Raw genomic sequence first — 25,189 nt, forward strand, 5'->3', positions numbered from 1 at the left:
AGATCTATTCTATTCTATTCTATTCTATTCTATTCTATTCTATTCTATTCTATTCTATTCTATTCCAGTCTTTTTTATTTTTCACCACAATTCACCACAAGGTTGTTGAGTATAGTGTGCCACACCCCTGGAAGTGATGTCATAGTCACAGAGCCTATATTTTTTTAATCACATGCTTGCTAACAATGAGTTTGGTGTTGATTTTACACACTGTACCAGTATTCACCCTAAATGTCTTTGCTTACAAATCCCAGGTCAAGTCTTTAAAACTTAAGTTGTAAGAAAGTCAAACCTCCAAGCAGTCAGGCACAGGTATTTTTTTATACATTGTGATGTGTGGCCTACTCTGTGACACAAGCCTCCCCACTCTCTTAGACACACTCTATCTTTGCTTCACACTTCCTGTCCTGTGGGTGGAGTCTCTCCTTCCAGATGGTGCTCAACACAACTGCCAACCACACACATCTTCCTGTTACTGGTAAGTTTGCTTTTATAGTTTGTTTTAGTTAAATATATATATATATTTTTTGACTATTATATCCCTCATCATGCTGTCTTTTTGATATCCTTATAGAAAAGTTGGGAATGCTGTGTGTTCAAACAAAGTCTGATGTAGGACAAAGTAAACTGTATTTTACATCATTAAACACTGTAGTGAGGAAGTCAAGCTTCTTGTTTTCTGAGAGGAAGTTGCCTTAAGTAACTACTGACGGACACATTTGACAAGTATCAGCAACTGTATTTTCATTTTGATTTCTGAAGCCAGAACAGTTTAATTACATTATATGAATTTAATTTTAATTCATTAATTTATTCATTTAGTGGTGGTCTATGTGTAGGCTCTCCAATCTACTGGCACAGTCAAAAAATTAAAAAGTCAATTGTCTGATATGTGTACATTCATAGAGTCACCTGTTTTTATGGAGTGAGCAAACAATGATGCAGTTTATTATTGCTGTGAATTTAAGTTGACTGTGGGTGTTCCACGTTCTACATGAACACCAGACCTAACACATCACTGCTTTCAAATTCAAAAAGAGAACTGGCACCATTTTAATCTACACTCTTCTGCAGTTAACTCCAACAAAGAATCACTTTTCACTTTCATGATAAAACAGTAAAGTATTTAAATATATTTGTTTCTTTGCCATCCCTGCTGCTGCTTCTTCATCTAGTAAAATTAGATGTGTCTTCACTGAGTAGAGTAAACAGCCAGTGGTGGAAGTGTGAAGATATTTTATTTACATAAAACCAGCAATACCTCATTGTAAACTAATATCCATTATTCTAGTATTCAGTAAAATGTAATTTCTAGACACAGGGCTGTATGAAAATAAATGATTTAAACCCTCATCCACCCATGACACAACATTTTAATGTTAAGTCTACACAAATGCCCCAGATTGTCAACATGACATAAAAATGTTTTTTTCACTTTACACACAAACTCATCCCTTATGAGCTTGACATCATTTATTTATTATATTTTATTTTTATTTTCAACAATTTTTTGAGTTTTGAGTGAATTAGGCTAAAATGTATGAAGCTGATTTAACCTAATTAGTTTAAGGCCCATGAACAACACTATCATTGTGCATTTAATATACTGTGGTGTGTTGGGGCTAAATGGGTGAATTTTCCTTGCATGCAGTGAGACTGTGTTTAAGGCCATAAGCCGAAGAAAATTGTATTTAAATGTGTTCTAAATTACTCATGTTACCCATTACACAGGGATTAATGTTTCTGTGCTCCACACTGGTTCTGATGGGTTACAGTTAATGTTGTAGTGAAAGATATTTTGCACATTTTGAGTGAAGTCATATACACAGTTAGTGACCTCCCACCTGTGTAGATATAAGAGTGTCTAAAGTTGTGCTGAGGTGAAAAAAGAGCACTTATTGGTTCAGAGTTAATCTCTTTGCCTTATTCTTGGATTTGAGACACCTTAGCTTGCCACAATGTATTTGTAGAGTTCTATGAAATTAAATAATTGTTCAAACAATAACAAAAAAGAGTTATGTTAAACTGACATAAAATTCCTGTCAAACAAGGGTCATGTGACACATTTGTGTCTTGTGTACTCAAAACTTTTGTTACTGTGTTTTACAAAACTAAATTTTTTGAGTATGAGCTGTTTCCAAAAATAAATACAGAAATAAATAAAAAGAAGTTGAGTGAGGAAAAGTAGTTTGCTGTGTCTCAACTGGTTTGTGATCAATTTATTTGAATTGATTTATTTATTGATTGATTTTATTTGAATTTGGAAAATGCACCACTGAAGCACAGAATCGACTGACATGATAAGGTCCTTCAGGTGTCATGTTTCACAACCTAATCTTGAGGTCTTGCACAGACAACAACTCTATTTTCAAAACCTTTATTAAAGTAATGTGTTTAATCAAATTGCTGCACAATAAATGTGTGACACTATTGTTAGCAGATTATTTGTTGCAACACAGCTAGTCTCTAGCCTTTAGTTCAGCTGCTGCCTTTGGTTCTCTCAACACCACACCTAGAAAAACGGAAACAAAACTGATGATGTCACTTTCGACTCTTGCCATGTAAGCTCACTAAATGGTTTCAGTGTCGAATGAAAACCTACTCTTAACTGATAATGTCTTCTCCTCTAACTTATAGAATACTAAATGTCTTAATTTTACATTTTCAAGGCTGTATATTTTAATCGTTTCTGCTGCATAAAAATAGCACTGTCTTGACATGGCAACAGCATTGAGTAGCAATTACACAGTGCTGGTGAATGTATGCATTTGACTGATTTAATTTATGTGATCATTAAAAACAATTGATCCCACAGCTGCCATGCGCTAAAATGTAGTTTCTAATAGCTGCCACATCTCATCAAAAGCCCACTGACTAATTAGCAACAGGTAAAGGTCTTGCTTCAGTAGGGGTAACAACTTAAATCTTGGCAACAGTCAGTGAGGTGTCATGATATGATGATGCCATGAACATGTGAATATATCCCACTTACATTATGATTCATATCATCTTCACTGCGTTAATGAATAATACATGAATTATAACAAAAAGTAATGTATTTGGCAATAAGTGCAGCTAATATTAGTGCAAACATTATGACAAGCATTAGATCACATCATAAAAGACTACAACACTTCAAGCCCTCCGTTCCCTCCCACTATTTGTGTAACAGTGTCTCAGGGCAGACTGCGCAGACTCACTGTTCTATCCATTGATATGGACATTCCATCCTTTACTTTCATGTTATTTATTCAATTTAGCCTGTGGTGAGTCCATCTCATTTAATTACACAGTGTAACAGGCTCTCTCACAGTGCTGCCATACAGTGTCAGCATTTTCTTGTAGTTACACTCTACCCCCATCCACTGCTACAGACTGTGTCTTTGGTTCCTTTGCTTTTCCTTTTGAAATATCATTTACACCTTTTGAAGAGAGAGTTACACAGTACGTTCAGCTGGCACATCTGGAGAGTGGCTGTACTCAAATACATGAGGAAAAATAGGCTGTGGGGACCAAAACTGAAGTTAGGGTGGGTGTGGTACATTATCTTTCTGGCTAAGAAATGTACATTTAAACTGTGCAGTAACTGAGCTAAATCTGAACTATAGACCGACTGTCACAGATGTGTTGAGTCAATCTTTGGTCATTTCTGAGGCCTTGGTTTTCGTGTTGTATTTGATGGTATTGTGTATTGTAAGGTTTTAAATACACTATCCATAATGATCCACCAACCACAACCTCAACATCTATCCATCTGAAAACTCCTTTTTAAAATGTGTAATTCTGGCCAGTGTTATGAGTACTTGGTAAAGTGTCAACTTGTCATTTTAACCAAAAGAAGCAGCAGTAGAGTTAACAAAGAAACAAATATCCATACATACAAGTTAGCTATGTTCTGCTTTCTCATGAGTATTTTTTTCAGCCTGAATCACAAAGCGGAAATGTACTGATGACACAAAACCTCATTTTCCCCTTTACCTTGTATGGTGTTGACAGGGTTGACACAGAGAGTAACACTGGCCATTGTGTGCAGGAAACCATGTCAGTATTACACTTGTTAGCCTGAGCTATGTGTGAAGCCTCCAACTGGGTGGATCATTTTTCATATGATTGCATACTACTTCAATATCAAATTTGAATACCATGTAAAAACAATATCAAGTTTGATATCTTCATGTTAAATGTGTTTTCATTGCAGAGTCACCCATCATTAGTTAACTAACTTGTCAAGGGTAAGGTTTAGTTCTTTTTTTTTCAGTAAGCCTATTTAAATGAGTCGTGTCAAGTTTTCAGTTAGTAACCATTTTGTCAGGAAATCCTACATTCTATTTCTGCAGGTAAGAGTTTTGGTATATCTGAGTATAAGGAGACCTACATGTGGCCACAGTTCATGATCTTTTTACACCTATTGGTATGTGCAAGATCAGTTCAGATGGAAGTAAAGATCAGTCGCTTGAACTTAAGATTGGTTAAGCCTTTTCATTATAAGAAAAGAATTCTCTTTGATTGACATTACTGTTGCTGTAAAGTCGATCAAAGACAAGTGAGACGTTCAAACACGTGTGCCTAAAACTGCAGTAGTGTTCATGTGGCCCACCAGAGAGCTGGGTTCAGTTTCAGGCACTGTTGGCAAGATGAAGCTAGTGTCACATCAAGCCAGGTCAGACTTATTTATAGAGCACATTTAAAGACAACAACTGAAAGAAATAAAAACACAGGAATGATTAAAAAAAAAATAAAAATCATTCATAAATAGGACAATGTAAGTAAAATGAATAGGAGCATACAATATTTTGGTAAAATCATAACACTAGAATAGCATTGCACAATCAACAAAATAAAACACAGAAAATACATATGTTAAGCAGTGTGGTCAGGTATGTCATCATAATGATAATAAAAAGGCAAAAGAAAAGATGGGTCTTAAGACGGGTTCTAAATGTATCAACAGAAGGGGAAGATGGAACTGGAACTGGAACTGGAAGACTAGTCCACATTTTACCACCAACAACTGAAAATACTTTTATCACCTTTAGTTTTTAACTGGGTACATGGAATGGAGAGCAGTGATTGGTCACCAGATCCGAAGGGTCAGTAGGAGGAGGAATGAGAGATGAGCAGTTCAGAGGTGTAAGCAGGTGTGTGTCAATGCAGTACTATAAAACATAATAAAATAATTTTAAAATCAATTCTGTACCAGTACCAGGCTGGCCTCTCTTCCTGATACCAGTGAGGACTATTGCTGCTGCATTTTGAACAAGCTGCAGGCAGGACAGGGCTGACGGACTGATTCCTACATAGAGGGAATTGTAATAGTCTAAGCAAGAGGAAATAAAAGCATGGGCCAAAATCTCTAAATCTTTGACAGGCAGGAAAGGCTTTGAATGAATGAATGAATAAACTTTATTTATATTGCACCTTTCATGCACAGATTGCAGCACAAAGTGCTTTATAATTCAGTGATACAAACAGCAAAGAGATGAAACCATGAAATGACACAACAATTATTCAATCATCAATTAATCAATCAATCAATAAATTCACTCACCTTGACCAGCTCCACTAACCAGTATGAGTTTCTAGTGCAAAAACTAGTACACCATCAATTTTCTTCACTAGAAAAAAAACAAAACAGAATCTCTCATTTTGTCAAATGCTTGTAATTATCTATGTTTGTATTTTCCTGACAAACCTCTTCTGTTGTGATCACACAAGAAATGACTGTCCTTTCAGATGCAAAGGTACAAGAAATGTGATGTTGTTATAGCACTGAAAAAACTCAAGGAGATGGTCGAGGTGGATAGTTTGACAGGCAAGACCCAGCTCACATCACGTCTCCTACCAGCAGTTGATGTTGATTTGTTTTAACCATGACCACCATCTGTCCCTACCTCAGGAGATAAAACATGTCTAAATACTGGCCACTAGATGGAGCCAAATAAATGGCTTATGTTATTATGACTGACATGCTCTTCTTTTTTTGTCACTCTATTAATCTTTTTGGCAATTCGTTGCTTGTTTTACTTACAATTTTGTTCATTATATCATTTGTTTCATTTGTTTAATACACTCTTTTAATAACTTATTTGCGCCCCCCCCCTTTTAAATTTGTATGTTTTCCCCTGTGTCTTCTCTATATGGTCATCATTGAGAAGAAAACTTGAGCAGAGCCTTTTGGTATCAAGCGATGAACACATTAATGCATCAATAATATTATCCAATATTATAATTTCTATTTCTTTTTTATTACTTTTGGTAAGATGCCTTATGTATCATTTGATGTCGATATGTTTGTACTTAAGTAACAATTCAAGACTTACTTGACTTACCTCTACAGTGTCATATTAGTACTTTGAATTAAGTTCTTCCCCCACTGGCTATACTGTTCATATGGACTACCAACCTATAAGGCCAACCAAAGCAATAATATACGTATAGTATTTGTCACAACCAGGGTCCTGAGCCATGACAACTAACAGAGACACATCGTTTCAAAGATGAAACAAAAGTCATTTATTCAAGAAAAGCAACTCAATTAAACACATAACTGAGCATAAACAAGGCATGGATTGTGAGTATCAGTGCAATCAGTGTGCATGTGTGTGAGTGTTGTAAGATGCACAAAAAGGAACAGCTGAGAAAGCACAACTGTCCTCCCACCTGTAGGCCTACTGAACTGCAGTTGCCTCAGCCATGGCTGGTGTAGAAGCACAGATGCTCCTTTTCTATCTCTATATCTTTTTTTCCCTTTCAGTTACTCTCTATATCTTTCAAGTGTTGATGTCTGCACGGTATGCCCATGCGGGGTCTAGCATCTACCAAAGGGAAAAAGAATTAGCCTATTTCGATGATCTACAGTTACCTGGCCATCAAGTGGACATCCTTCCTGAGCATCCTGGCAACAGCAAATTATGAAGTAAACACAAACGGGCCTATTTAACTATTCTGCAAAAGTTTATGTTTACAGTGTGCATTTAGCAGCTTTATACATACTAAGAACTTAAAATACTGAGTCCACTAAGTCAAACAATATTTTTAAAACTTATGGTATAAAGGACATCCTCCAGTGTGAGTGTCCTGTGCATTCAATCAATCAATCAATCAATTTTATTTATAAAGCCCAATATCACAAATCACAATTTGCCTCACAGGGCTTTACAGCATACGACATCCCTCTGTCCTTATGACCCTCGCAGCGGATAAGGAAAAACTCCCCAAAAAAACCCTTTAACGGGGGAAAAAAACGGTAGAAACCTCAGGAAGAGCAACTGAGGAGGGATCCCTCTTCCAGGACAGACAGACGTGCAATAAATGTCGTACAGAACGGATCAGCATAACAAATTAACAGTAATCCACATGACACAATGAGACACAGAGAGAGAGAGAGAGAGAGAGAGAGAGAGAGATGCAGGTAATGACAGTAGCTTACAACAACATTGTTGAAAGTAATAATATTATAGTTATAGTTCTGGCTACTGTGGTACAATATGTTGAAAGTATGTATTAATATCTGGCAGTATACATGTGTGACAATAGTCATATGTGTATAATAACAGTAGAAGTATGACTAATGATTAATGATGGCAGCAGCAGCAGGAGGCATCTGGCAGGACCACGGCAGCAGCACAACCACACACGTCACGCTGTCCAGGCACCGTTGCGATATGAGTTCATCTGAGAGACAGTGGAGCACAAAGGCTCCGGAGAAGAAGCCGAGTTAGTGACATCCAGAATGGCCGAGTTAGCAAGATGCAGTAATAGAATACGAGAGAGAGAGAGAGAGAGAAGGAGAGAAGGTGCCCAGTGTGTTATAGGGGGGTCCCCCGGCAGACTATGCCTAAGTCAGCCTAACTAGGGGCTGGTACAGGGCAAGCCTGAGCCAGCCCTAACTATAAGCTTTATCAAAGAGGAAAGTCTTAAGTCTAGTCTTAAATGTGGAGACGGTGTCTGCCTCCCGGACCGTAACAGGAAGATGATTCCACAGGAGAGGAGCCTGATAGCTGAAGGCTCTGGCTCCTGATCTACTTTTGGAGACTTTAGGGACCACAAGTAACCCTGCGTTCTCAGAGCGCAGTGTTCTGGTGGGATAATATGACACTATGAGCTCTCTAAGATATGACGGAGCTTGACCATTTAGAGCTTTATAAGTTAACAGTAGGATTTTAAATTCAATTCTGGATTTTACAGGGAGCCGGTGCAGAGAAGCTAAAACAGGAGAAATATGATCACGTTTCTTAGTTCCTGTTAGTACACGTGCTGCTGCATTCTGAATTAGCTGGAGAGTTTTTAAGGACTTACTAGAGCTACCTGATAATAGAGAGTTACAGTAATCCAGCCTAAAGGTAACAAAAGCGTGGACCAATTTTTCTGCATCTTTTCGGGTCAGGATAGGCCTAATTTTCGCAATATTACGCAGATGAAAAATGCAGTCCGTGAGGTTTGCTTTAAATGAGAATTAAAAGACAAATCTTGATCAAATATTACTCCGAGGTTTCTTACGGTAGTGGCAGGGGCCAGAGCAATGCCATCTAGAGAAACTATGTCATCAGATAAAGAGTCTCTGAGTTGTTGGGGCCAAGAACAATAACTTCAGTTTTGTCTGAATTTAACATCAGGAAATTGGTGCTCATCCAAGTTTTTATGTCTTTAAGGCAGTTATGAAGTTTAGTTAATTGATTACTTTCTTCTGGCTTCATTGATAAATACAACTGAGTATCATCCGCATAACAATGGAAATTTATAGAGTGATTTCTAATGATGTTGCCTAAAGGAAGCATATATAGAGTAAATAGGATTGGTCCGAGCACAGAACCTTGCGGAACTCCAAAACAAACTTTGGTACTTGAGGATGATTCATTATGAATGTCAACAAACTGAAAACGATCAGATAAATAAGATTTAAACCAGCTCAGTGCAGAACCTTTTAGGCCAATTAAGTGATCCAGTCTCAGCAGTAGAATTTGATGGTCAATAGTGTCAAATGCTGCACTAAGATCTAATAAAACAAGTACAGAGACAAGTCCTTTGTCTGAAGCAATGAGAAGGTCATTTGTAATTTTGACTAGTGCTGTGATGCACTCTAAATCTTGACTGAAATTCCTCAAATAAATTATTATCATGGAGAAAATCACACAGATGGTCTGCGACTACTTTCTCAAGGATCTTTGACATAAAGGGAAGATTAGATATTGGTCTATAGTTGGCTAACACCTCTGGATCCAGGGTGGACTTTTTTAGTAGAGGTTTAATTACAACTACCTTAAAAGACTGTGGTACATAGCCTGTTAATAAGGATATATTGATCATATCTAATATATGAGTGTTAACTAAAGGAAAGACCTCCTTAAGTAGCCTAGTTGGGATGGGGTCTAAGAGACACGTTAGATGATTTAGATGAAGAAATCACTGCAGTCAATTCTTGAAGAGAAATTGGGGAGAAGCAATCTAAATATATATTAGGTTTTACAGCTGTGTTTGAGGTTAGATAGGTACATGACAGGTGGTCATGAATTTTGCCTCTAATAGTTAGAATTTTGTCATTAATTAATTAATTATTTGTCATAAATGTATTATTATTATTATTATTATTATTATTAAAAAAGCTCATAAAATCATTACTGCTAAGGGCTAAAGGAATACAAGGCTCAATAGAGTTTTGACTCTCAGTCAGCCTGGCTACAGTGCTGAAAAGAAACCTGGGGTTGTTCTTATTGTCTTCTATTAATGCTGAGTAATAGTTTGCTCTGGCATTGCGGAGGCCCCTCTTATAAGTTTTGAGACTGTCTGTCCAGATTAAACGAGATTCGTCCAGTTTGGTTAATTGCCAATTCCTTTCAAATATTCGGGATATTTGTTTTAACTTATGGGTTTGACAGTTATACCAAGGAGCAAAGTTTCTTTGCTTTGTTAACTTCTTTTTAAGAGGAGCTAAAGAGTCAAGTGTTGTTCGCAGCGAGCCTACGGCGCTATCGACAAAATGATCAAAGTCGGTACGGGAAACCTCTGTTACTGAAGGTATTGGTATTGAATTTAACGACAGAGTAATCTTTTCCTTAAATTTTGCGACAGCACTATCTGATAAACATCTAGTATAGTAACTGTTGCTGAGTGGCGTGTAATCGAGTAAAAAGAAATCAAAAGTAATCAGATAATGATCCGATAGCGAGGGATTCTGTGAAAAGACTTTTAGGTTATCAATTTCAATTCCATACGTCAGAACTAGATCAAGGGTATGGTTAAAACAATGAGTGGGTTCATGTACACCCTGACTGAAGCCAATGGAGTCTAATAATGAGATAAACGCGGTAGCCAGGGAGTCATTATCAACGTCAACATGAATGTTAAAATCGCCTACAATAATAACTTTATCTGATTTAAGAACTAAACTGGATAAAAACTCCAAGAATTCAGACACAAATTCAGAATACGGGCCAGGAGCACGGTACACTATAACAAATAAAAGTGGCTGCGAGGTTTTCCAGGTCGGATGTAAAAGACTAAGAACGAGGCTTTCAAATGAATTATAATCTAGTTTAGGTTTAGGGCTGATTAACAGACTAGAATTAAAAATGGCTGCAACTCCCCCTCCTTGGCCACTGCCTCGAGGAATGTGGGTATTACTATGACTGGGAGGAGTGGATTCATTTAGACTAACATATTCATCTGGACACAGCCAGGTTTCAGTGAGACTGAGTAAATCAATATGATTTACAATCTACAATCTGATATTAATTCGTTTACTGACACTGCTTTAGACAATAGAGACCTGATATGTAACAGTCCGCATTTAATTCTCCTGTTTTGTCTGTCACAGAAGAGGTTTTAATTTTTATGAGGTTGTTATGCACAACTCCTCTTTGTTTAATTTTAGATTTAAATAATTTAGGTGGTCGGGGGACAGACACCGTTTGTATAAAACTATGAAAACTATGGCTGGGTAACTGAACTAGATGACTAGTTTAATTGACTTTATTTAATTATTTATGGTAGATCAGTGTTTTTATCAGTGCTATTTCTGTGCATTTTAAGGAATTTTGCTCCTTAAAAATGCCCTAAACCATGCAGAACATCACTTAAAAATATGATCATATTAGAACTCAATAATTAGTCATTAATTATCCCCAAATCTGGGGTTGATATTAAATATGTATCAAGGTCAAGGCAATTTGCATCTTAATTGAAAAATTAAAGTCATATTAGGGTACAAATTTTAAATGGTTTCTCATTCTGATCTGCTAAATTTTGGTCTAAAAGGAAAAATGTCTGTGTTTTGTGGTTTTTCAGGAATTATTAGGAGATGGATCAGTGTTTGCTGTTTCTTCTGCTCCTGCTGATGGGTAAAAATGGTAAGTGTTAAAAAGTTAATGTTACAGGGGGGTCACATGATGGTGGCAAGTTGAACAAAATGTTTTGGATATAGCTCGGTGTCCAACAGTTCTGTTTATTCTGACAACAGTCATATTTTGGTAGCCACTTTTGTTATTTCATGTTATGTCCTCAGAAAACTTTTGACCACAGTCTTTTGATAAAATCAGAAGAAACCAAAGAAAGCCAGACAAAAAAAAAAAACATCTGGGCCCAGCAACTGCTCACAAAATAGCGACCAGACTGGATCTGATATTTATGATGAACAGTGCCCAACCCATGCCAAACCCCTTCATGTGATAACTTAATATTATAGAAGTAATCTGACAAACAACTCAGTCCCCTGGCCAAGATTGTTCAGAAGCATTCTATGGCGCTCCAGACTGCTACCAAGCAGCTACATGAAGCAGAAGCTAGAACCCTAGCTGTTGAAAACGCCATCACAGCACAAAAGCCAAGAATTATTAACTGGAAAAGCAGGTCAGTGCTCTATCAGAGAGTTTGGAAGTGGCAGAGAAGTATAGCAGGTGCTTGAGTCTTTGGCTTGGCAGTAGGCAATAAAACACGGCAGCTGGTAGATTTCAGCCAGCTGACACTGGTCAAGAGGTGGGGTACACTCTGGACAGGTCGCCACACTATCACAGGGCTGACACATAGAGACAGACAACCATTCACACTCACATTCACACCTACGGCCAATTTAGAGTCACCAGTTTACCCAACCTGCAAGACTTTGGACTGTGAGAGGAAGCCAGAATACCCAGAGTAATCCACACTCACATGGGGAGAACATGAATACTCAACATAGAAAAAATGGCTAAGTGCTTCAGGATCATGGGACAATGTTTTATCTTTGCAATGGCCTTCAGATCTGTCTGGTCTCTAACCTATGACCAAGCCAACCTGGTTGAATCTATGAGAAAACTAAGCTCAGTCTCGTGTCAGAATTGCTCACAGGGTCACCGAGACACACAAGCTAATCCATCACAGCAAGGTGCCAGCTCTAATAGGATTAGATGTTTTGTTTTAGTTTTCTTTGGAATATTCTTCACAATAATTTTTTGGACACAGGGGGCTAAAAACATGCATAATAGTAAAATACAGAAAGTGGTGGCCTGATAATGGCATGATACAGAAACTGATGAGGTGAGTTGCTGGGGCAAAGTTTGGGTGAAAGTAATCCAATTAGTAACAAAACTAGTAACAAAAAATGCCATGCCATCCTCTTGTATGTAAATGAATATTCAATGATTCCTTTTGTTTTTCTACATAAAGTTTTAAAGTTTGAACAGGGCTCAGCGGGACGTACAGTGTGACGGTGGCATTCATGTATTATAGTAAACAAGCTAACAGTGCTAATAGTTAATCGGAAATGTGCAACATTTTTTGCCAACACTACATATCAAGCAGAATCCAGAGACATAGATAGATAGATAGATAGATAGATAGATAGATACTTTAATAATCCTTAGCAGGAAATTGCAATATTAAGTATTAAGTAAATGTGACCACCACTTCAGAGCAGAAGAGGGAAGATAATGTTGTCTCAGAGCCTTATGGTGGAACGTATCTCCTCCGCTGTGCCACTGCATCATGCCCGCAGCTGTCTGTACCAAAGAGAAGTCAAGAGTGCTCACTGCTAGTGATGGCCGAATGAAGCCTCATGAATCATTTTCTTTATTTTCTGAGCCCAATAGATGGTGCTTTTTGTTCAACAAAAGGTTTAAAAAACACCAGATTTCCATTCTTTTAGCCTCTCTCTTTAAACCAAGAGCACCATCTAGTGGGCTCAGAAAATAAAGAAAATGCTTCATGAGGCCTCATTCCGCCATCACTACTCACTGCACAGCACAATGGCCAGAAAGGTAAAACATAGACTGTTGGACTTGAAGCAATTTCAGTCGACTGAGGGGTCTCTGACTGATGATTTGCATGTCTGACTTTTAAGGGGCAGCCCTATAGAATACCTCTTGTAAGCTCTGCATTTTTCTTTTTACTAGTCAGTGAGCTGTGCAGTGTACTTCTGGGGATATTATTTTGGTCCCCAGATTTTGCTGCAGAGTGAGCGCTCTTGACTTTCTTCCACAGAGGAGTATAAACTTTACACAGTAGGCTCTGAGATAATTCTTCAGAGATCTCAGAGATCTTCTCTCTTCTGCTTGGAAGTGGCAAATTTACAGCTCACAGATACTTAATACGACATGGTCTCTGGCTTTTGTTTGATATCTAGTGTCGGCAAAAATGATGTTGCACATTTCCAATTCACTGTTAGCTTGTTTACTATATTACATGAATGCCGCGGTCGCACTGAAAGTCCTGCTGAGCCTGTTAAAAAAAATTACATATACATTATATATATATATATATATACATATATGTGTGTATGTGTGTGTGTGTGTGTGTGTATAAAGAAGAAGAAGAATCATTCATATAGAACAGCCACATCTGATTAAACAGACATATTCTGATTTGGGTTCAACTCTTGAAACTGTGTTGCACAGAGTTTGTGTTTTATTTCACAGGATTATGTCAACAAGAGGAAGTCTGCACAAAGTCAGCAATCAACTCCTGCAGTGACTGTATCAAGTCTGGGCCATACTGTGTGTGGTGCCAACAACTGGTGAGAAACAATGTTTATGTAATCTTCATACTGTCTCAACTCAACTCAACTCAACTTTATATAGCCCTTTAAAACAGCGACGGCTGAAACAAAGTGCTGTACATGAATAGACAAAGCTACACAGGGACATAAAACAATTAACAGGAAATAAATACTAAAATAATTGTTTATTGTTTTCAAAATAATTTAAAAACAATAAAACAATAAATAAAGCAAACCATAAAACACTAAAACAGAAGCAGAGTCTCATGCGGAGTTGAAAGCCAAGGAATAAAAATGGGTTTTTAGACGAGTTTTAAAAATGGACAGTGGGGAGGCTTGTCTAATGTGGAGGGGTAGCTCGTTCCACAATTTAGGAGCAGCAACGGAAAAAGCTCTGTCCCCTCTGAGCTTCCGTCTGGACCTCTGGACCTCCAGGAGCAGCAGATCAGCTGACCTGAGGCACCAAGCAGGAGCATAGGGGTGAAGAAGCTCAGAGAGGTAAGGTGGGGCCAGACCATTTAAAGATTTAAAAACTAATAAAAGAATCTTAAAATGGACTCTAAAGTGCACAGGCAGCCAGTGGAGGGAGGCCAGGATGGGAGTTATGTGCTCCCTCTTATGTACTCCAGTTAACAGGCACGCAGCTGCGTTTTGCACCAACTGGAGACGTGCGAGGGAGGACTGGCTGACTCCAAAATAAAGTGCAGTACAGTAATCGAGCTGAGATGTAATAAAGGTATGGATTACTGTTTCAAAGTGCTGTTGTGCAAGGAAAGGTTTCACCTTAGCCAGCTGTCTAATTTGAAAAAAGCTGGACTTCACACCATCACTTCTGTTTTTTTCTCATTAAAATTTAAAAAGTTCAAGGCCATCCAGTCTTTGATGTCTTCAAGACATTCCAGAAGTGGTGTGAGTGAGAAGGCATTTTTCTTTTTTAGCGGCACATATATCTGACTATCGTCAGCATAAAAGTGGAAAGAGATGCGATGGTTTCTCCGGATGGATCCCAGGGGCAGTAAATACAAAGAAAAAAGCAGGGGCCCTAAAATCGACCCCTGTGGAACCCAGTGACGGCTGCTGGTCTTTCAAGGAGGGGAAGCTCATTTTCGGCCTACATCATAAAATGTGTCCGTTTATTTATATGTAAATTCTACCCTCTGGGTCTGCTGCGCGAGGCTTTGTGTCCGCCTGTGAGTGCTCTGGGACGGTGGAGGGGCTCACAGCACCCGCTGCTCGCTGGGGACAGTAACTGCAGAGCGACAGAAGTCAGAGTCTCCAAACACGAGTACAGCCTCCAATAACACCACAAAAAGATGCTAGATTTGTCGCTAGTCATTTTTAACAAAGAAAAAGTCACTAAGAGGATTGGAAAAATCTCCAGATCAACTCGGAACAACAGAATGAAATGAAACTTGAAAAATGCTCTGGTGGTTTATATTCCAAGATCGCTGATTCGCTCATTTCACTGTCAATCAAAAAGGGATTCAGCCTCAGACAGATCATCCAATCATCATGCAGAAGCCCAGCGTCCAGGCCGGCCGAGGCCAGCCCACTGCCCCATAGACCCCCAGAGATGCTGAGTGTCCGATGGGCGGGACAAAACCGAGCATTTATCCAATGACTGTCTAGTTTCGCTGCAGTGGAGCAACCCACTCTATGCTTCCCCACTGAAGTCTTTGGATGCTGAGCTTCCACTGTTTAATGCACTGTGACGCTACGGGAATGAATGAGAAGAAAGTCGCGTCAGTGACCTGTGATAAGTAGCTAATTCTGAACAAAAGTGGAACGCGTTCTAGCGCATATTTAGTCAATGAAATGTAAACACAACAGTACATATCTGACCACTTATTTTTTGACATTTTAGGGGAAGCTGAGCTTCCCTTGCAGTCTTAGAGCAATTGCCACTGGTGGAACCCCATACGGCAGTGGAGCAGAGCTGGATTCTGAGTTTCCAAGGCTTACACTCATGCTTCTGTCGACCAGATAAGATATGAACCACTCCCGTGCAGTACCACAGATGTCCACTAGGTGGTGTAACCGAGCCACTAGGGCATTGTGGTCCACGGTGTCAAAAGCCGCTGTTAGGTCCAACAAAACAAGAATTACATGGTCACCAGAGTCATTTGCCAGGAGGATGTCATTAAAAACTCTTAGTAAAGCCGACTCGGTGCTATGCAGAGTTTTAAAGCCTGATTGAAAGATCTCCAGGACATTATGCTCATCTAAAAACGATTTTAGCTGAGCATGAACAACTTTTTCTAAGATTTTGGAGATAAAAGGCAGCTTAAAGATGGGCCTAAAATTGGCCAGCACGCTGCCATCAAGGCCAGGTTTCTTAAGTAGGGGCTGGACCACTGCATGTTTCAAACTCGGGGGAACAACACCAGAGGACAGACTGCTGTTGATGATGGCCAGAACCGACTGCCCTATACTTGGGAAAACTACTTTAAAGAAACCAGGAGGGACAATATCACAGGGAGAACCTGATGGCTTAATATGGCCAATCAGCTCTTCTAAAAATGATAGAGACACAGGTTCAAACTTATCAAGAGCTGCTGAACAAGGAACAGGGGCAGAGGGGTCAGATGCTACTGTCATTACCTGCATCTCTCTCTCTCTCTCTCTCTCTGTCTCATTGTGTCATGTGGATTACTGTTAATTTGTTATGCTGATCTGTTCTGTACGACATCTATTGCACGTCTGTCCGTCCTGGAAGAGGGATCCCTCCTCAGTTGCTCTTCCTGAGGTTTCTACCGTTTTTTTTTCCCTGTTAAAGGGGTTTTTTTGGGGAGTTTTTCCATATCCGCTGCGAGGGTCATAAGGACAGAGGGATGTCGTATGCTGTAAAGCCCTGTGAGGCAAATTGTGATTTGTGATATTGGGCTGTATAAATAAAATTGATTGATTGAAACTGAATTGAGATGCAGGGGCTGAGATGAGAACCCTTGCAGTAGCAACCTTATCAATAAAAAAATGCAGGAAGCTATTGCACATTTCAGGAGATGCTTCCAAGGTGACAGGCTGTGGGGCATTAAGAACAGTGTCAATGGTTTTAAATAACACACGCGGGTTATGATGATTTAACTCAGTGAGGTTTGACAGGTATTTCCTTTTGGTCTCTTTAACAGTGTTCTGGTAGCAGCGCCAACAGTCCTTTAGGATTTGGAGGGAAACCTTCAGCTTGTCCTTAGTAATAATGAGTTTAATGAGTTTCCTCATTAAACCATGGCTCAGTTTTAGCCTTGGGTAGCACAGTTTTTATTGGAGCCACAGAGTCCAGTATGGTTCGGCAGGAGGAGTTAAACCTGGAGCTGAGCTCCTGTGTGTTGGCAGAGGCAGGGCGGACACAGAGCTGATTAAAAGCCACGGAGAACTGACCGGCAGTAAAAGAGTTAAAAATCTGAACAGGGGCGCCAGATTTAACATCGGCACAGGAGAAAACAACTTCAAACAAAACAGGCATATGATCAGAAATCGCATCGTCACATATCTCCAAGTTAGACACAGATAAACCATAAGAGAGGACTAGATCTAATGTGTGTCCATGTTCATGTGTGGGACCAGACACACACTGCACCAGATTAAAAGAATCAATAAGGCTTAAAAAGTCCTTCACCAACGGCTTATCAGGACAACACACATGAATATTAAAATCCCCAAGAAAAATGGCATGGTCATACTTTGGCATGATTTCAGCCAGAAGACCAGAAAAGTCATTAACAAAGTCCTTATTGGATTTGGGGGGTCGGTATATGACAGCGCACAGCACCGGGTCGGAATGACCCACCTCAAATAAAGTCAGTTCAAAGCTGGAAATTGAGGATGAGACGGTGCACTGCTTCCATTTAAAGACGTTTTTATAAACCACCGCCGTCCTTCCTCCACGACCCGACGTCCGCGGGGAGTTAAAATAAGAACAGTCAGCAGGTAAAAGCTCGACCAGAGCGCTGGACTCACCGGCACCGATCCAAGTCTCTGTCACACACAGGAAATCCAGGGCACGGGAGCTGAAAAAATCCCTCAGGATGAAAGTTTTGTTCGCCAGGGATCTGGCGTTCACCAAGCCAATCCTGGAGGGAGCGGGGGCCCGTGGTCCGGTAGATCGGGGAGCCCGGGGCGACGTCCTCAGGAGCAGATGGTCCACCCCGCGCTGAGAGAGCTGAGGAGAGCAGAGGCGGCGGGGCTGGAGTCCCTCAAATGAGCCGGTGACAGACACCAGGCAGACGTCAATGGGGTCAAGGAAGCGTCAGGGCACAGTGAGAGGAGATAATAATCCATGTCCTGTCCGGGAAATGGACGAAGAGCGTGTCAGCCAGAGCTTCAGCTTCACCAGCCAACCACCGCGACTGCTGCAGCGACGGAGACGCCTCCGCTGAGAAGGTAGGTCCGAGGCCCGGTACAGGTGAGGCGGAATCCCCGCCAGGAGCGGGGGCAAAGCACTCTGTCCACCGTGATTAAACGCACTCAATTTTCCGATATTCTGCCGGAGAAACAAAAGAGACTGGCGATCATACACCAGCAGAGACTCGATTTGTTTAGTGCCAATGGTTAAAAACAATAACCTGCCTGTCCTTACATATACTCCAATCAGCCCCAATAGTAGGTCTCTGCAGACCCGGAGACTGCAGATTCAGACCCGCAGTTCTGGACCTGCAGTTCTAGACCCCTTGTTTTTCGTCCCCTACTGGACGGCTGTATAACTGCAACTAAATCAGCGTCTCACCCAAACACCACTGTTTGAAAGAAGTTGGACTTCAATGCTTTATTACAATTTACAATTTTAAAATTTTATTACACCCGAATAAAAATACCAAGATTTAATTGTTGATTTATGCCTGAGTGCTGTTCTGCATCATTATTGTTTGCTGGTTGTTCTGTATGGTTTGATCCAAGTATTTTAGTTCTTTATTTCTTAATATTCATCAGACTGCTCTGACTAGCACGCCAAAAACTTGCACTGCATTGATCAAACCCGCTACAACATATAATAGGAAATGTCTGGTCTTGGGTGTCCAGTGCTCACTTTTGTTGTGGGAATTTGAAACAAAGGCTGTGAAATAGGCTACTGAAATGGTTTGAAATGTTTTATTGTGTGCAGTTGTTACATCACACATCAGGGAGATCTGCAGAGAAAAAAAGAAATCAAACATATCACAAAATTGAAAACAGAAATACTTAAATTAAATACCTATCACAGTCTACACTGAAATACTGAAGATTCTGGAGCATAGCAAATACATTATTATATCGACATATTAACAATAGTGCCCCTTCCTTCCTCATCTGCCTTTCGATCCTCCACAAAACTCCTCCACTTCACTGTGGTTTCCCCTTTCTGGATTGTTATGTGCACCTTAAAAAGAGAGTCCCTAATTATTCAAAGTTAAGATTTTTCAACCGTTTTACACACATAAACAAGGCCAAAACCTAATAATAGACAAAAATACATTTCTGATCATCTGCGCTGGATGAGCTTAATTTCTATCCACAAAATCTCTAAATATATGCTATAGAGTAATATCAATGTAGTGATATAAACACACGTGATATATAATATTATGAATAATAAAGGAAAAAATATATTAAAAAAAATAAAGGTGTATTACATGATATACATGAATACAAAATTAACTTTTAGCATAAAGTACACTAATTGCCAATATGTAAGTTAAACAGTTTCATGCTTGTATGAAAACGTAAGCCTATACACGTTTTTCTCATATCATCCACTTCATTGCTTTAATCATTTATTCGTGTTTAATTTAAAGCACATGCTAAAATTATTCGTCATCGCGCTTCGGTTTCATGAAACAAAATGTGCAGGTCAAACAGTTCATTGCTAACAAGCTAAACCATTACCTACTACTTTAACCCATATTTGACGTGCCTTTCAGACTATCGTGGTAAAGACAGTCATATCATTTTAAACGTATCACTGTAAAACATGAAGTTTGCTCTCTAATTCAAGTCAACAAAATAGTTTAAACAAATAATCTGATTCACATTCAATACTCACACTCGGATCGTCGTCGGCCATATTCAATAGTTGTAATAGTATGTTGGCTTCCAATGAAATAGAGGGCGCTGTCGTGAAATACAAGGGGTCTAGAACTGCGGGTCCAGATCTGCAGGTCTGAATCTACGGTCTCCAGGTCTGCAGACACACCCTCCTCCAATCAGCAGCATGTCCTGACTTTTTTTCAGCTATCAGGCACACATGAAGGGAGAGATGGAAGGCAAGGAGAAACTTAAGAAACTTTCGTGATGGTAAACAAAACGTTGTCACACGTGATGTATACTAGAGCTACGTTACATTGTCAGCTACAGAAAATAAGTTTGCCATACTGTTACATTATGTGGAAGATTAATCTAACAGTATCATCATACACAACAAAACTTCTTGACTTTTTCAAAACTTTCAATGATTATTTTACTAATTCCATGACTTCTCCAGGCCTCGAAAACGTAATTGAGAAATTCCATGACTTTTCCAGGTTTTCCATGACTGTGGGAACCCTCTGTCAAAGGCTCTGTGTTATTTTGTGGGCAGTTCCTGCCAGTCCACTGGCTGACTATTAGACTGTTTGGCTCCATGACATGATTGCATGTTTGATTACTGTAGGATTATTTTTTGTCATAGATGTGGCACAAGATTTACATGAATGAGATCTCCAAATTTCAAAATACATTGAGCAGTCGAGGTATATTTTCTCACCATCCATCCATTCATCCATTTTCATCTGCTTATCCGGGGCCGGGTCACAGGGGCAGCAGGCCAGCAAAGCACCCCAGACATTCCTCTTCCAAGCAATGCTTTCCAGCGCCTCCTGGGGGACCCCATGGGAACACCTTGGGGTCCCCCAGTGCCTCCTGGGGGACCCCAAGGTGTTCCCATGATAGATGAGATATGTAATCCCTCCAGCGTGTTCTGGGTCTGCCCCGGGGCCTCCAAATAGTGGGATGTGCCCGAAACACCTCCAGCGGGAGGTGCCCAGGAGGCATCCTGATGAGATGCCCAAACCACCTCAACTGACCCCTTTTGACGCGAAGGAGCAGCGACTCTACTCCGAGCTCCCTCTGGATGTCCAAGCTCCTCAAATTGTTCAACTGTGCCCAAGGCCTTTATTTATCTCAACAAAGACTGCACCACTTTCTTCAAGAGATACACTGTTTCCACTCAGTAAGGATCAATATATGTTATATAGAAACTCACTGCAGGTGTGACAACAGCCTGAACAAGAGTCTGAGTCTCCTTTCCCACAGTGCGACATACACATGGACATAATCTTTAAAGTCTGTCCTTAAACGCACCCTACTACAATCAAAAGAAGCTATTTAAAAACTAAACTTCTAACTTCTCCAAGTATTTTACAATAGATATACCACAGGAGTGCCAAGATGTAACTTATCTCACCATCAAAAACATTGTGGTAATCTGTAGAAGCCTGAAAAGTGCCCTCCAGGGTGCCCTTAAAATGGAGAAACCATGATGTAGGGTCCTTTAGGGTGACATTACGATGGAGAAAACACAATGCAGGGCCATATCAGCTGCCCTACATGCTCCAAAACTGTCTGCGCCCTTTTGTTCCTCTGCCCTCAGACAGCCACCACTGCCTGTGAGTTTACGTAGCTCACTATCCCTGGTTACTCCACCCGTTAGCCCACAGCAACACCTGGGCACCCATTTGGAAAGTTATTACTCAACTGAATGGCAAATCAGTGGTTATTAGCCTCATTGATACTGTATTGGTCATAACGGGTCATCTACTAGAAGTGTAGAAGGCTGTTATCAGCCCATCTAAATGGTTGCAATGGTTTTGTTAAGTTTCACATTTACTTTTGTTAAGTTTAGGTGCAAATAATCAATCAATGTATTTGTCATATAAAATTATATGAAATAGAATTTCATTTCATTGGTTTAGAAAAAACATCATCATCGTTTGGTGCAAAATATGTATGTTTGTTGCTAAAAACATAACAAACTACATGTCACACACTGCATTTCTTAATATAATTCAATGTTGACTTTTACGGGGGACACAAACTCCGGTCTCCTGGGTAAAAGTTTTGTGTTTGACCCAACCACCACCCCACCTGTTCTCTTGCATGGACTTTCTTGCTCTTTATAATAATGTCACCTGACCTGTAATAATTACTTCTGCCACTTGAGGTTGCAGCCTAACAATAAACAACCATATCAACAAGTTGTCTGAACCTACTAGTAGATGTAGAAAGCCCCTTCTAACCCATATCTATGATGCTGATAACCACTAGTAACACTCATTAAATCCAGTGATACAACACATTCTCACTCCGACCTCATCACATATCGATGTTTGGCCATGGACTTTCAATTCAATTCAGTTCAATTCAGATCACTTTATTTATCCCCAAGGGGCAATTTAAAAGGACATGACAGTAGCTGTAAGAGCCAAATGCAGACAAAAGGTTAATTGGGTCTGTCAATATGTTGCCCCTCCCACTCACGGTATTTAGGTAGGAACTAACCTGATAGGTGTTGCTGCCCGGCGACTAGGGTTGGGTCGGTTCTCGGTAATACCAATTCGGTTCGGTACTCCGTCTTGGACCGGGTTTTTTTTTTTTTTTTTTTTGAGATTGACCAGACCGCATACTCGGGTGGAACGTACGTGGAGCGGACTGCGCGGAGGTCCACCCGGTAAAAGCAGATGTCCACAAGCCCTGTGCGCGCAAAGCACGACCGCGCGGACTCCGCTCCACGCACCAGTGTCACACAAAAGACTGCTCAGCATGTATTTTTCACATCGCGGAAGTGCACTCGACTATGGAAGCCCGAATGACTGCGGACGTTCCTCGCGGAGTCCAGTCTGTGAGCACCTGTGTCTGCCTCTTCGCCAAGCGTACAGCGAGCAGGAGAGAGAGGGGGGTGGGGGTGGGGCAGGTCTGAGCTAGGGGTGGGAGTGCGCATGCGCCAAGGCCTCTACTGTAGCCTGGGGAGTCGATAATGGCGGACAATTTAGTCTTGAAGAAATCAAAGAATGCACCACTATGGCAACACTTTGGCTTTGAGCCAGACGAAGGAGCCATCCCTTGTTTGCACTGATTGAGTAAGCTACAAAATTTATTTGTAAGGAGTAAAAGAAACAATGTGTTACTGTCACTCTGTTGTCCTATGGTCGTTTTTTATTTTAAATGAGTCAATTGCGCCCCCAAGTGGTGAAAATCCGGTATTACCAACTTGATGCAGTTTTTCACAAAAACCGGACCGTTTTTTTTTTTTCTCTCATACTGATCCAACCCTACCGGCAACCGAACAGTTTTTGACCACACTTCACATGCAGATCGCTGTTGTTTTATGGATTGTCGATTTGTGGACTATAATATACGGACCAAGGGTTCACATCACAGTTTGTTGTCGGACTCTCTACTTTCTTTTTTAATTTTCATTTTCTTTTCTTTATTGTTTCCTTTTAAAGCAATGACAAACTAGATGATAATTACAAACATTGTGTACATCTGATATAACAAAAATTTCATAAAAATATTATGAAGGAGAGATATTCAAAACATGGACGTAAAAAAACAAAAGCAGGTAAACCAGGAACAGAAAAAGAAAATAAATTAAAAAATAAATAAATAAATAAAATAAAATAAATAATAATGATAAAATTAAATAAATAAATAAAATAAAATAAGAATCAATAAATGAATAAAAAAATACATATGCATATACACACATATATAAGTAATAATAATAAAGATAAGCTCAAAAGACACATATGATATGGACAATATGCATAATGCAAAAATATACGTTAGCTGAGATTTAAGAAAGCCATAACGGAGACAATGTTTTACATTAACAAACCCTCCTCCCCCCCCAACCTGAACCAGTACCACCTGTCTGAACCACTGTGCTGTAACTAAACATATTGGCTCTGAGAAAAAAACAAAACAAAACAAAAAAAACTAGCTAGATGCTAATCTGTATTAGTTTCCCTGGAATGTGCCAGGAACAGTTCCCAGATTTCTAAGAAAGTGTCCAAATTATTATTTATCTAGTAAATGAGACGCTCATAAGAGGCTGTTTCTGCCAGAGTGTTAAACCATTCTTGGTAAGTTGGGGGTTCACTGTCCTTCCAATGTCTCAATATTACCCTTTTAGCAGTAGTAATGGCAACTTTTAGCCACTTCAAATCTTTAACTGTAACATCTTTGATATCTTTAGTGATATTCAGTAGACACAAGCTTGAATTAATGGTTATCGAAGTTCCTAGGTTGTCGCTGATTTTCTCTACGATCTTTTCAGCGAGGGGCAACTAAAAAACGTGCACTATGTCACCTAGGCTGGAGTTACATCTCCAGCATGCCCCAGATGGTATCAGGGCCATCGTCTGTAACTTTGCTGGGGTAAAATAGATCCTGTTGAAGATTTTGTATTGAATCAGTTTTGATCCGGTGTCTCTCATAGGGAGAAGCATTTGCTCTAATGATGAGTTCCAATCATCATCGTCAAAAGCAATCTCAAAATTTCTTTCCCACACTGCTTTCAATCCTCCAGTGTTTACACTGTATTTGCCTATCAGGTATAAATTGAGCCTGCTATGTGTGACAAGATACAATGTTTTTTTTTATTTGTTCATCTACATCTGATTGTAGGGGGGGTTTTGAATCAAATTTGCTGACTCTAAATAAGCAGTCTCTAAGCTGGAAGTATCTCCACCAGTCATTCCTCTGTAAATTAAATTGTTCCCTCAGAGTCCCAAAAGATTTCAAGATGTTTCCTTGGTAGAGGCACCCAATGCTACTAACGCCCCTGTTGTGCCAGTCTTTCCAGTAGAATGGCTTCCCCTCTATCCTCAATAAAGGGTTGTTCCAGAGAGATGCGGAATTAGTTAAGAAGGCAGAGGATTTCTCTGTTTTGTGAGATGCCATATGGTTTTGGTATGCAACATGTTTGGATTGTCTATCTGGGAACTCTGGCTTAGGTAGTTGGCTGCATTAAATGGTTTATTCAACTCCTGCTCAGTCTGAACCCACAGCGGTCTATTGTTACTTTCCAACCTGAGTGAGCATATTTGAGCCATTAGAATAGCCTCTTGATAAAATTGCATGTTGGGGAGCCTAAGACCCCTTATGCACTGTGGCCTGTAATCCACCAAGTCTCATTCCAGCTCTTTTCACTGCCCATATAAATTCTGAGAACATCTTAATCAGTAGACTTAAAAATACTTATAGGTATGT

General features: G+C 39.8%; 2 protein-coding genes across 2 annotated transcripts in view; one reads left to right on the forward strand and one right to left on the reverse strand.

Moving 5' to 3' along the window:
• Positions 1-25,189, reverse strand: part of LOC125900101 (uncharacterized) — a 549,677-nt gene that overhangs the window by 5,516 nt on the left and 518,972 nt on the right. The gene's annotated exons all lie outside the window — the stretch shown is intronic.
• itgb2 (integrin, beta 2) overlaps positions 349-25,189 on the forward strand; it is a 73,315-nt gene continuing 48,474 nt past the window's right edge. The window contains exons 1-3 of the mRNA XM_049594836.1: positions 349-478; positions 11,284-11,345; positions 13,887-13,984. Coding sequence (XP_049450793.1) covers positions 11,297-11,345; positions 13,887-13,984 — 147 coding nt within the window. The 5' untranslated portion in view covers positions 349-478; positions 11,284-11,296. The remainder of the gene's footprint in view (positions 479-11,283; positions 11,346-13,886; positions 13,985-25,189) is intronic.

Source organism: Epinephelus fuscoguttatus, linkage group LG13 (genome assembly GCF_011397635.1).
Source record: "Epinephelus fuscoguttatus linkage group LG13, E.fuscoguttatus.final_Chr_v1".
NCBI classification, from domain to species: domain Eukaryota; kingdom Metazoa; phylum Chordata; class Actinopteri; order Perciformes; family Serranidae; genus Epinephelus; species Epinephelus fuscoguttatus.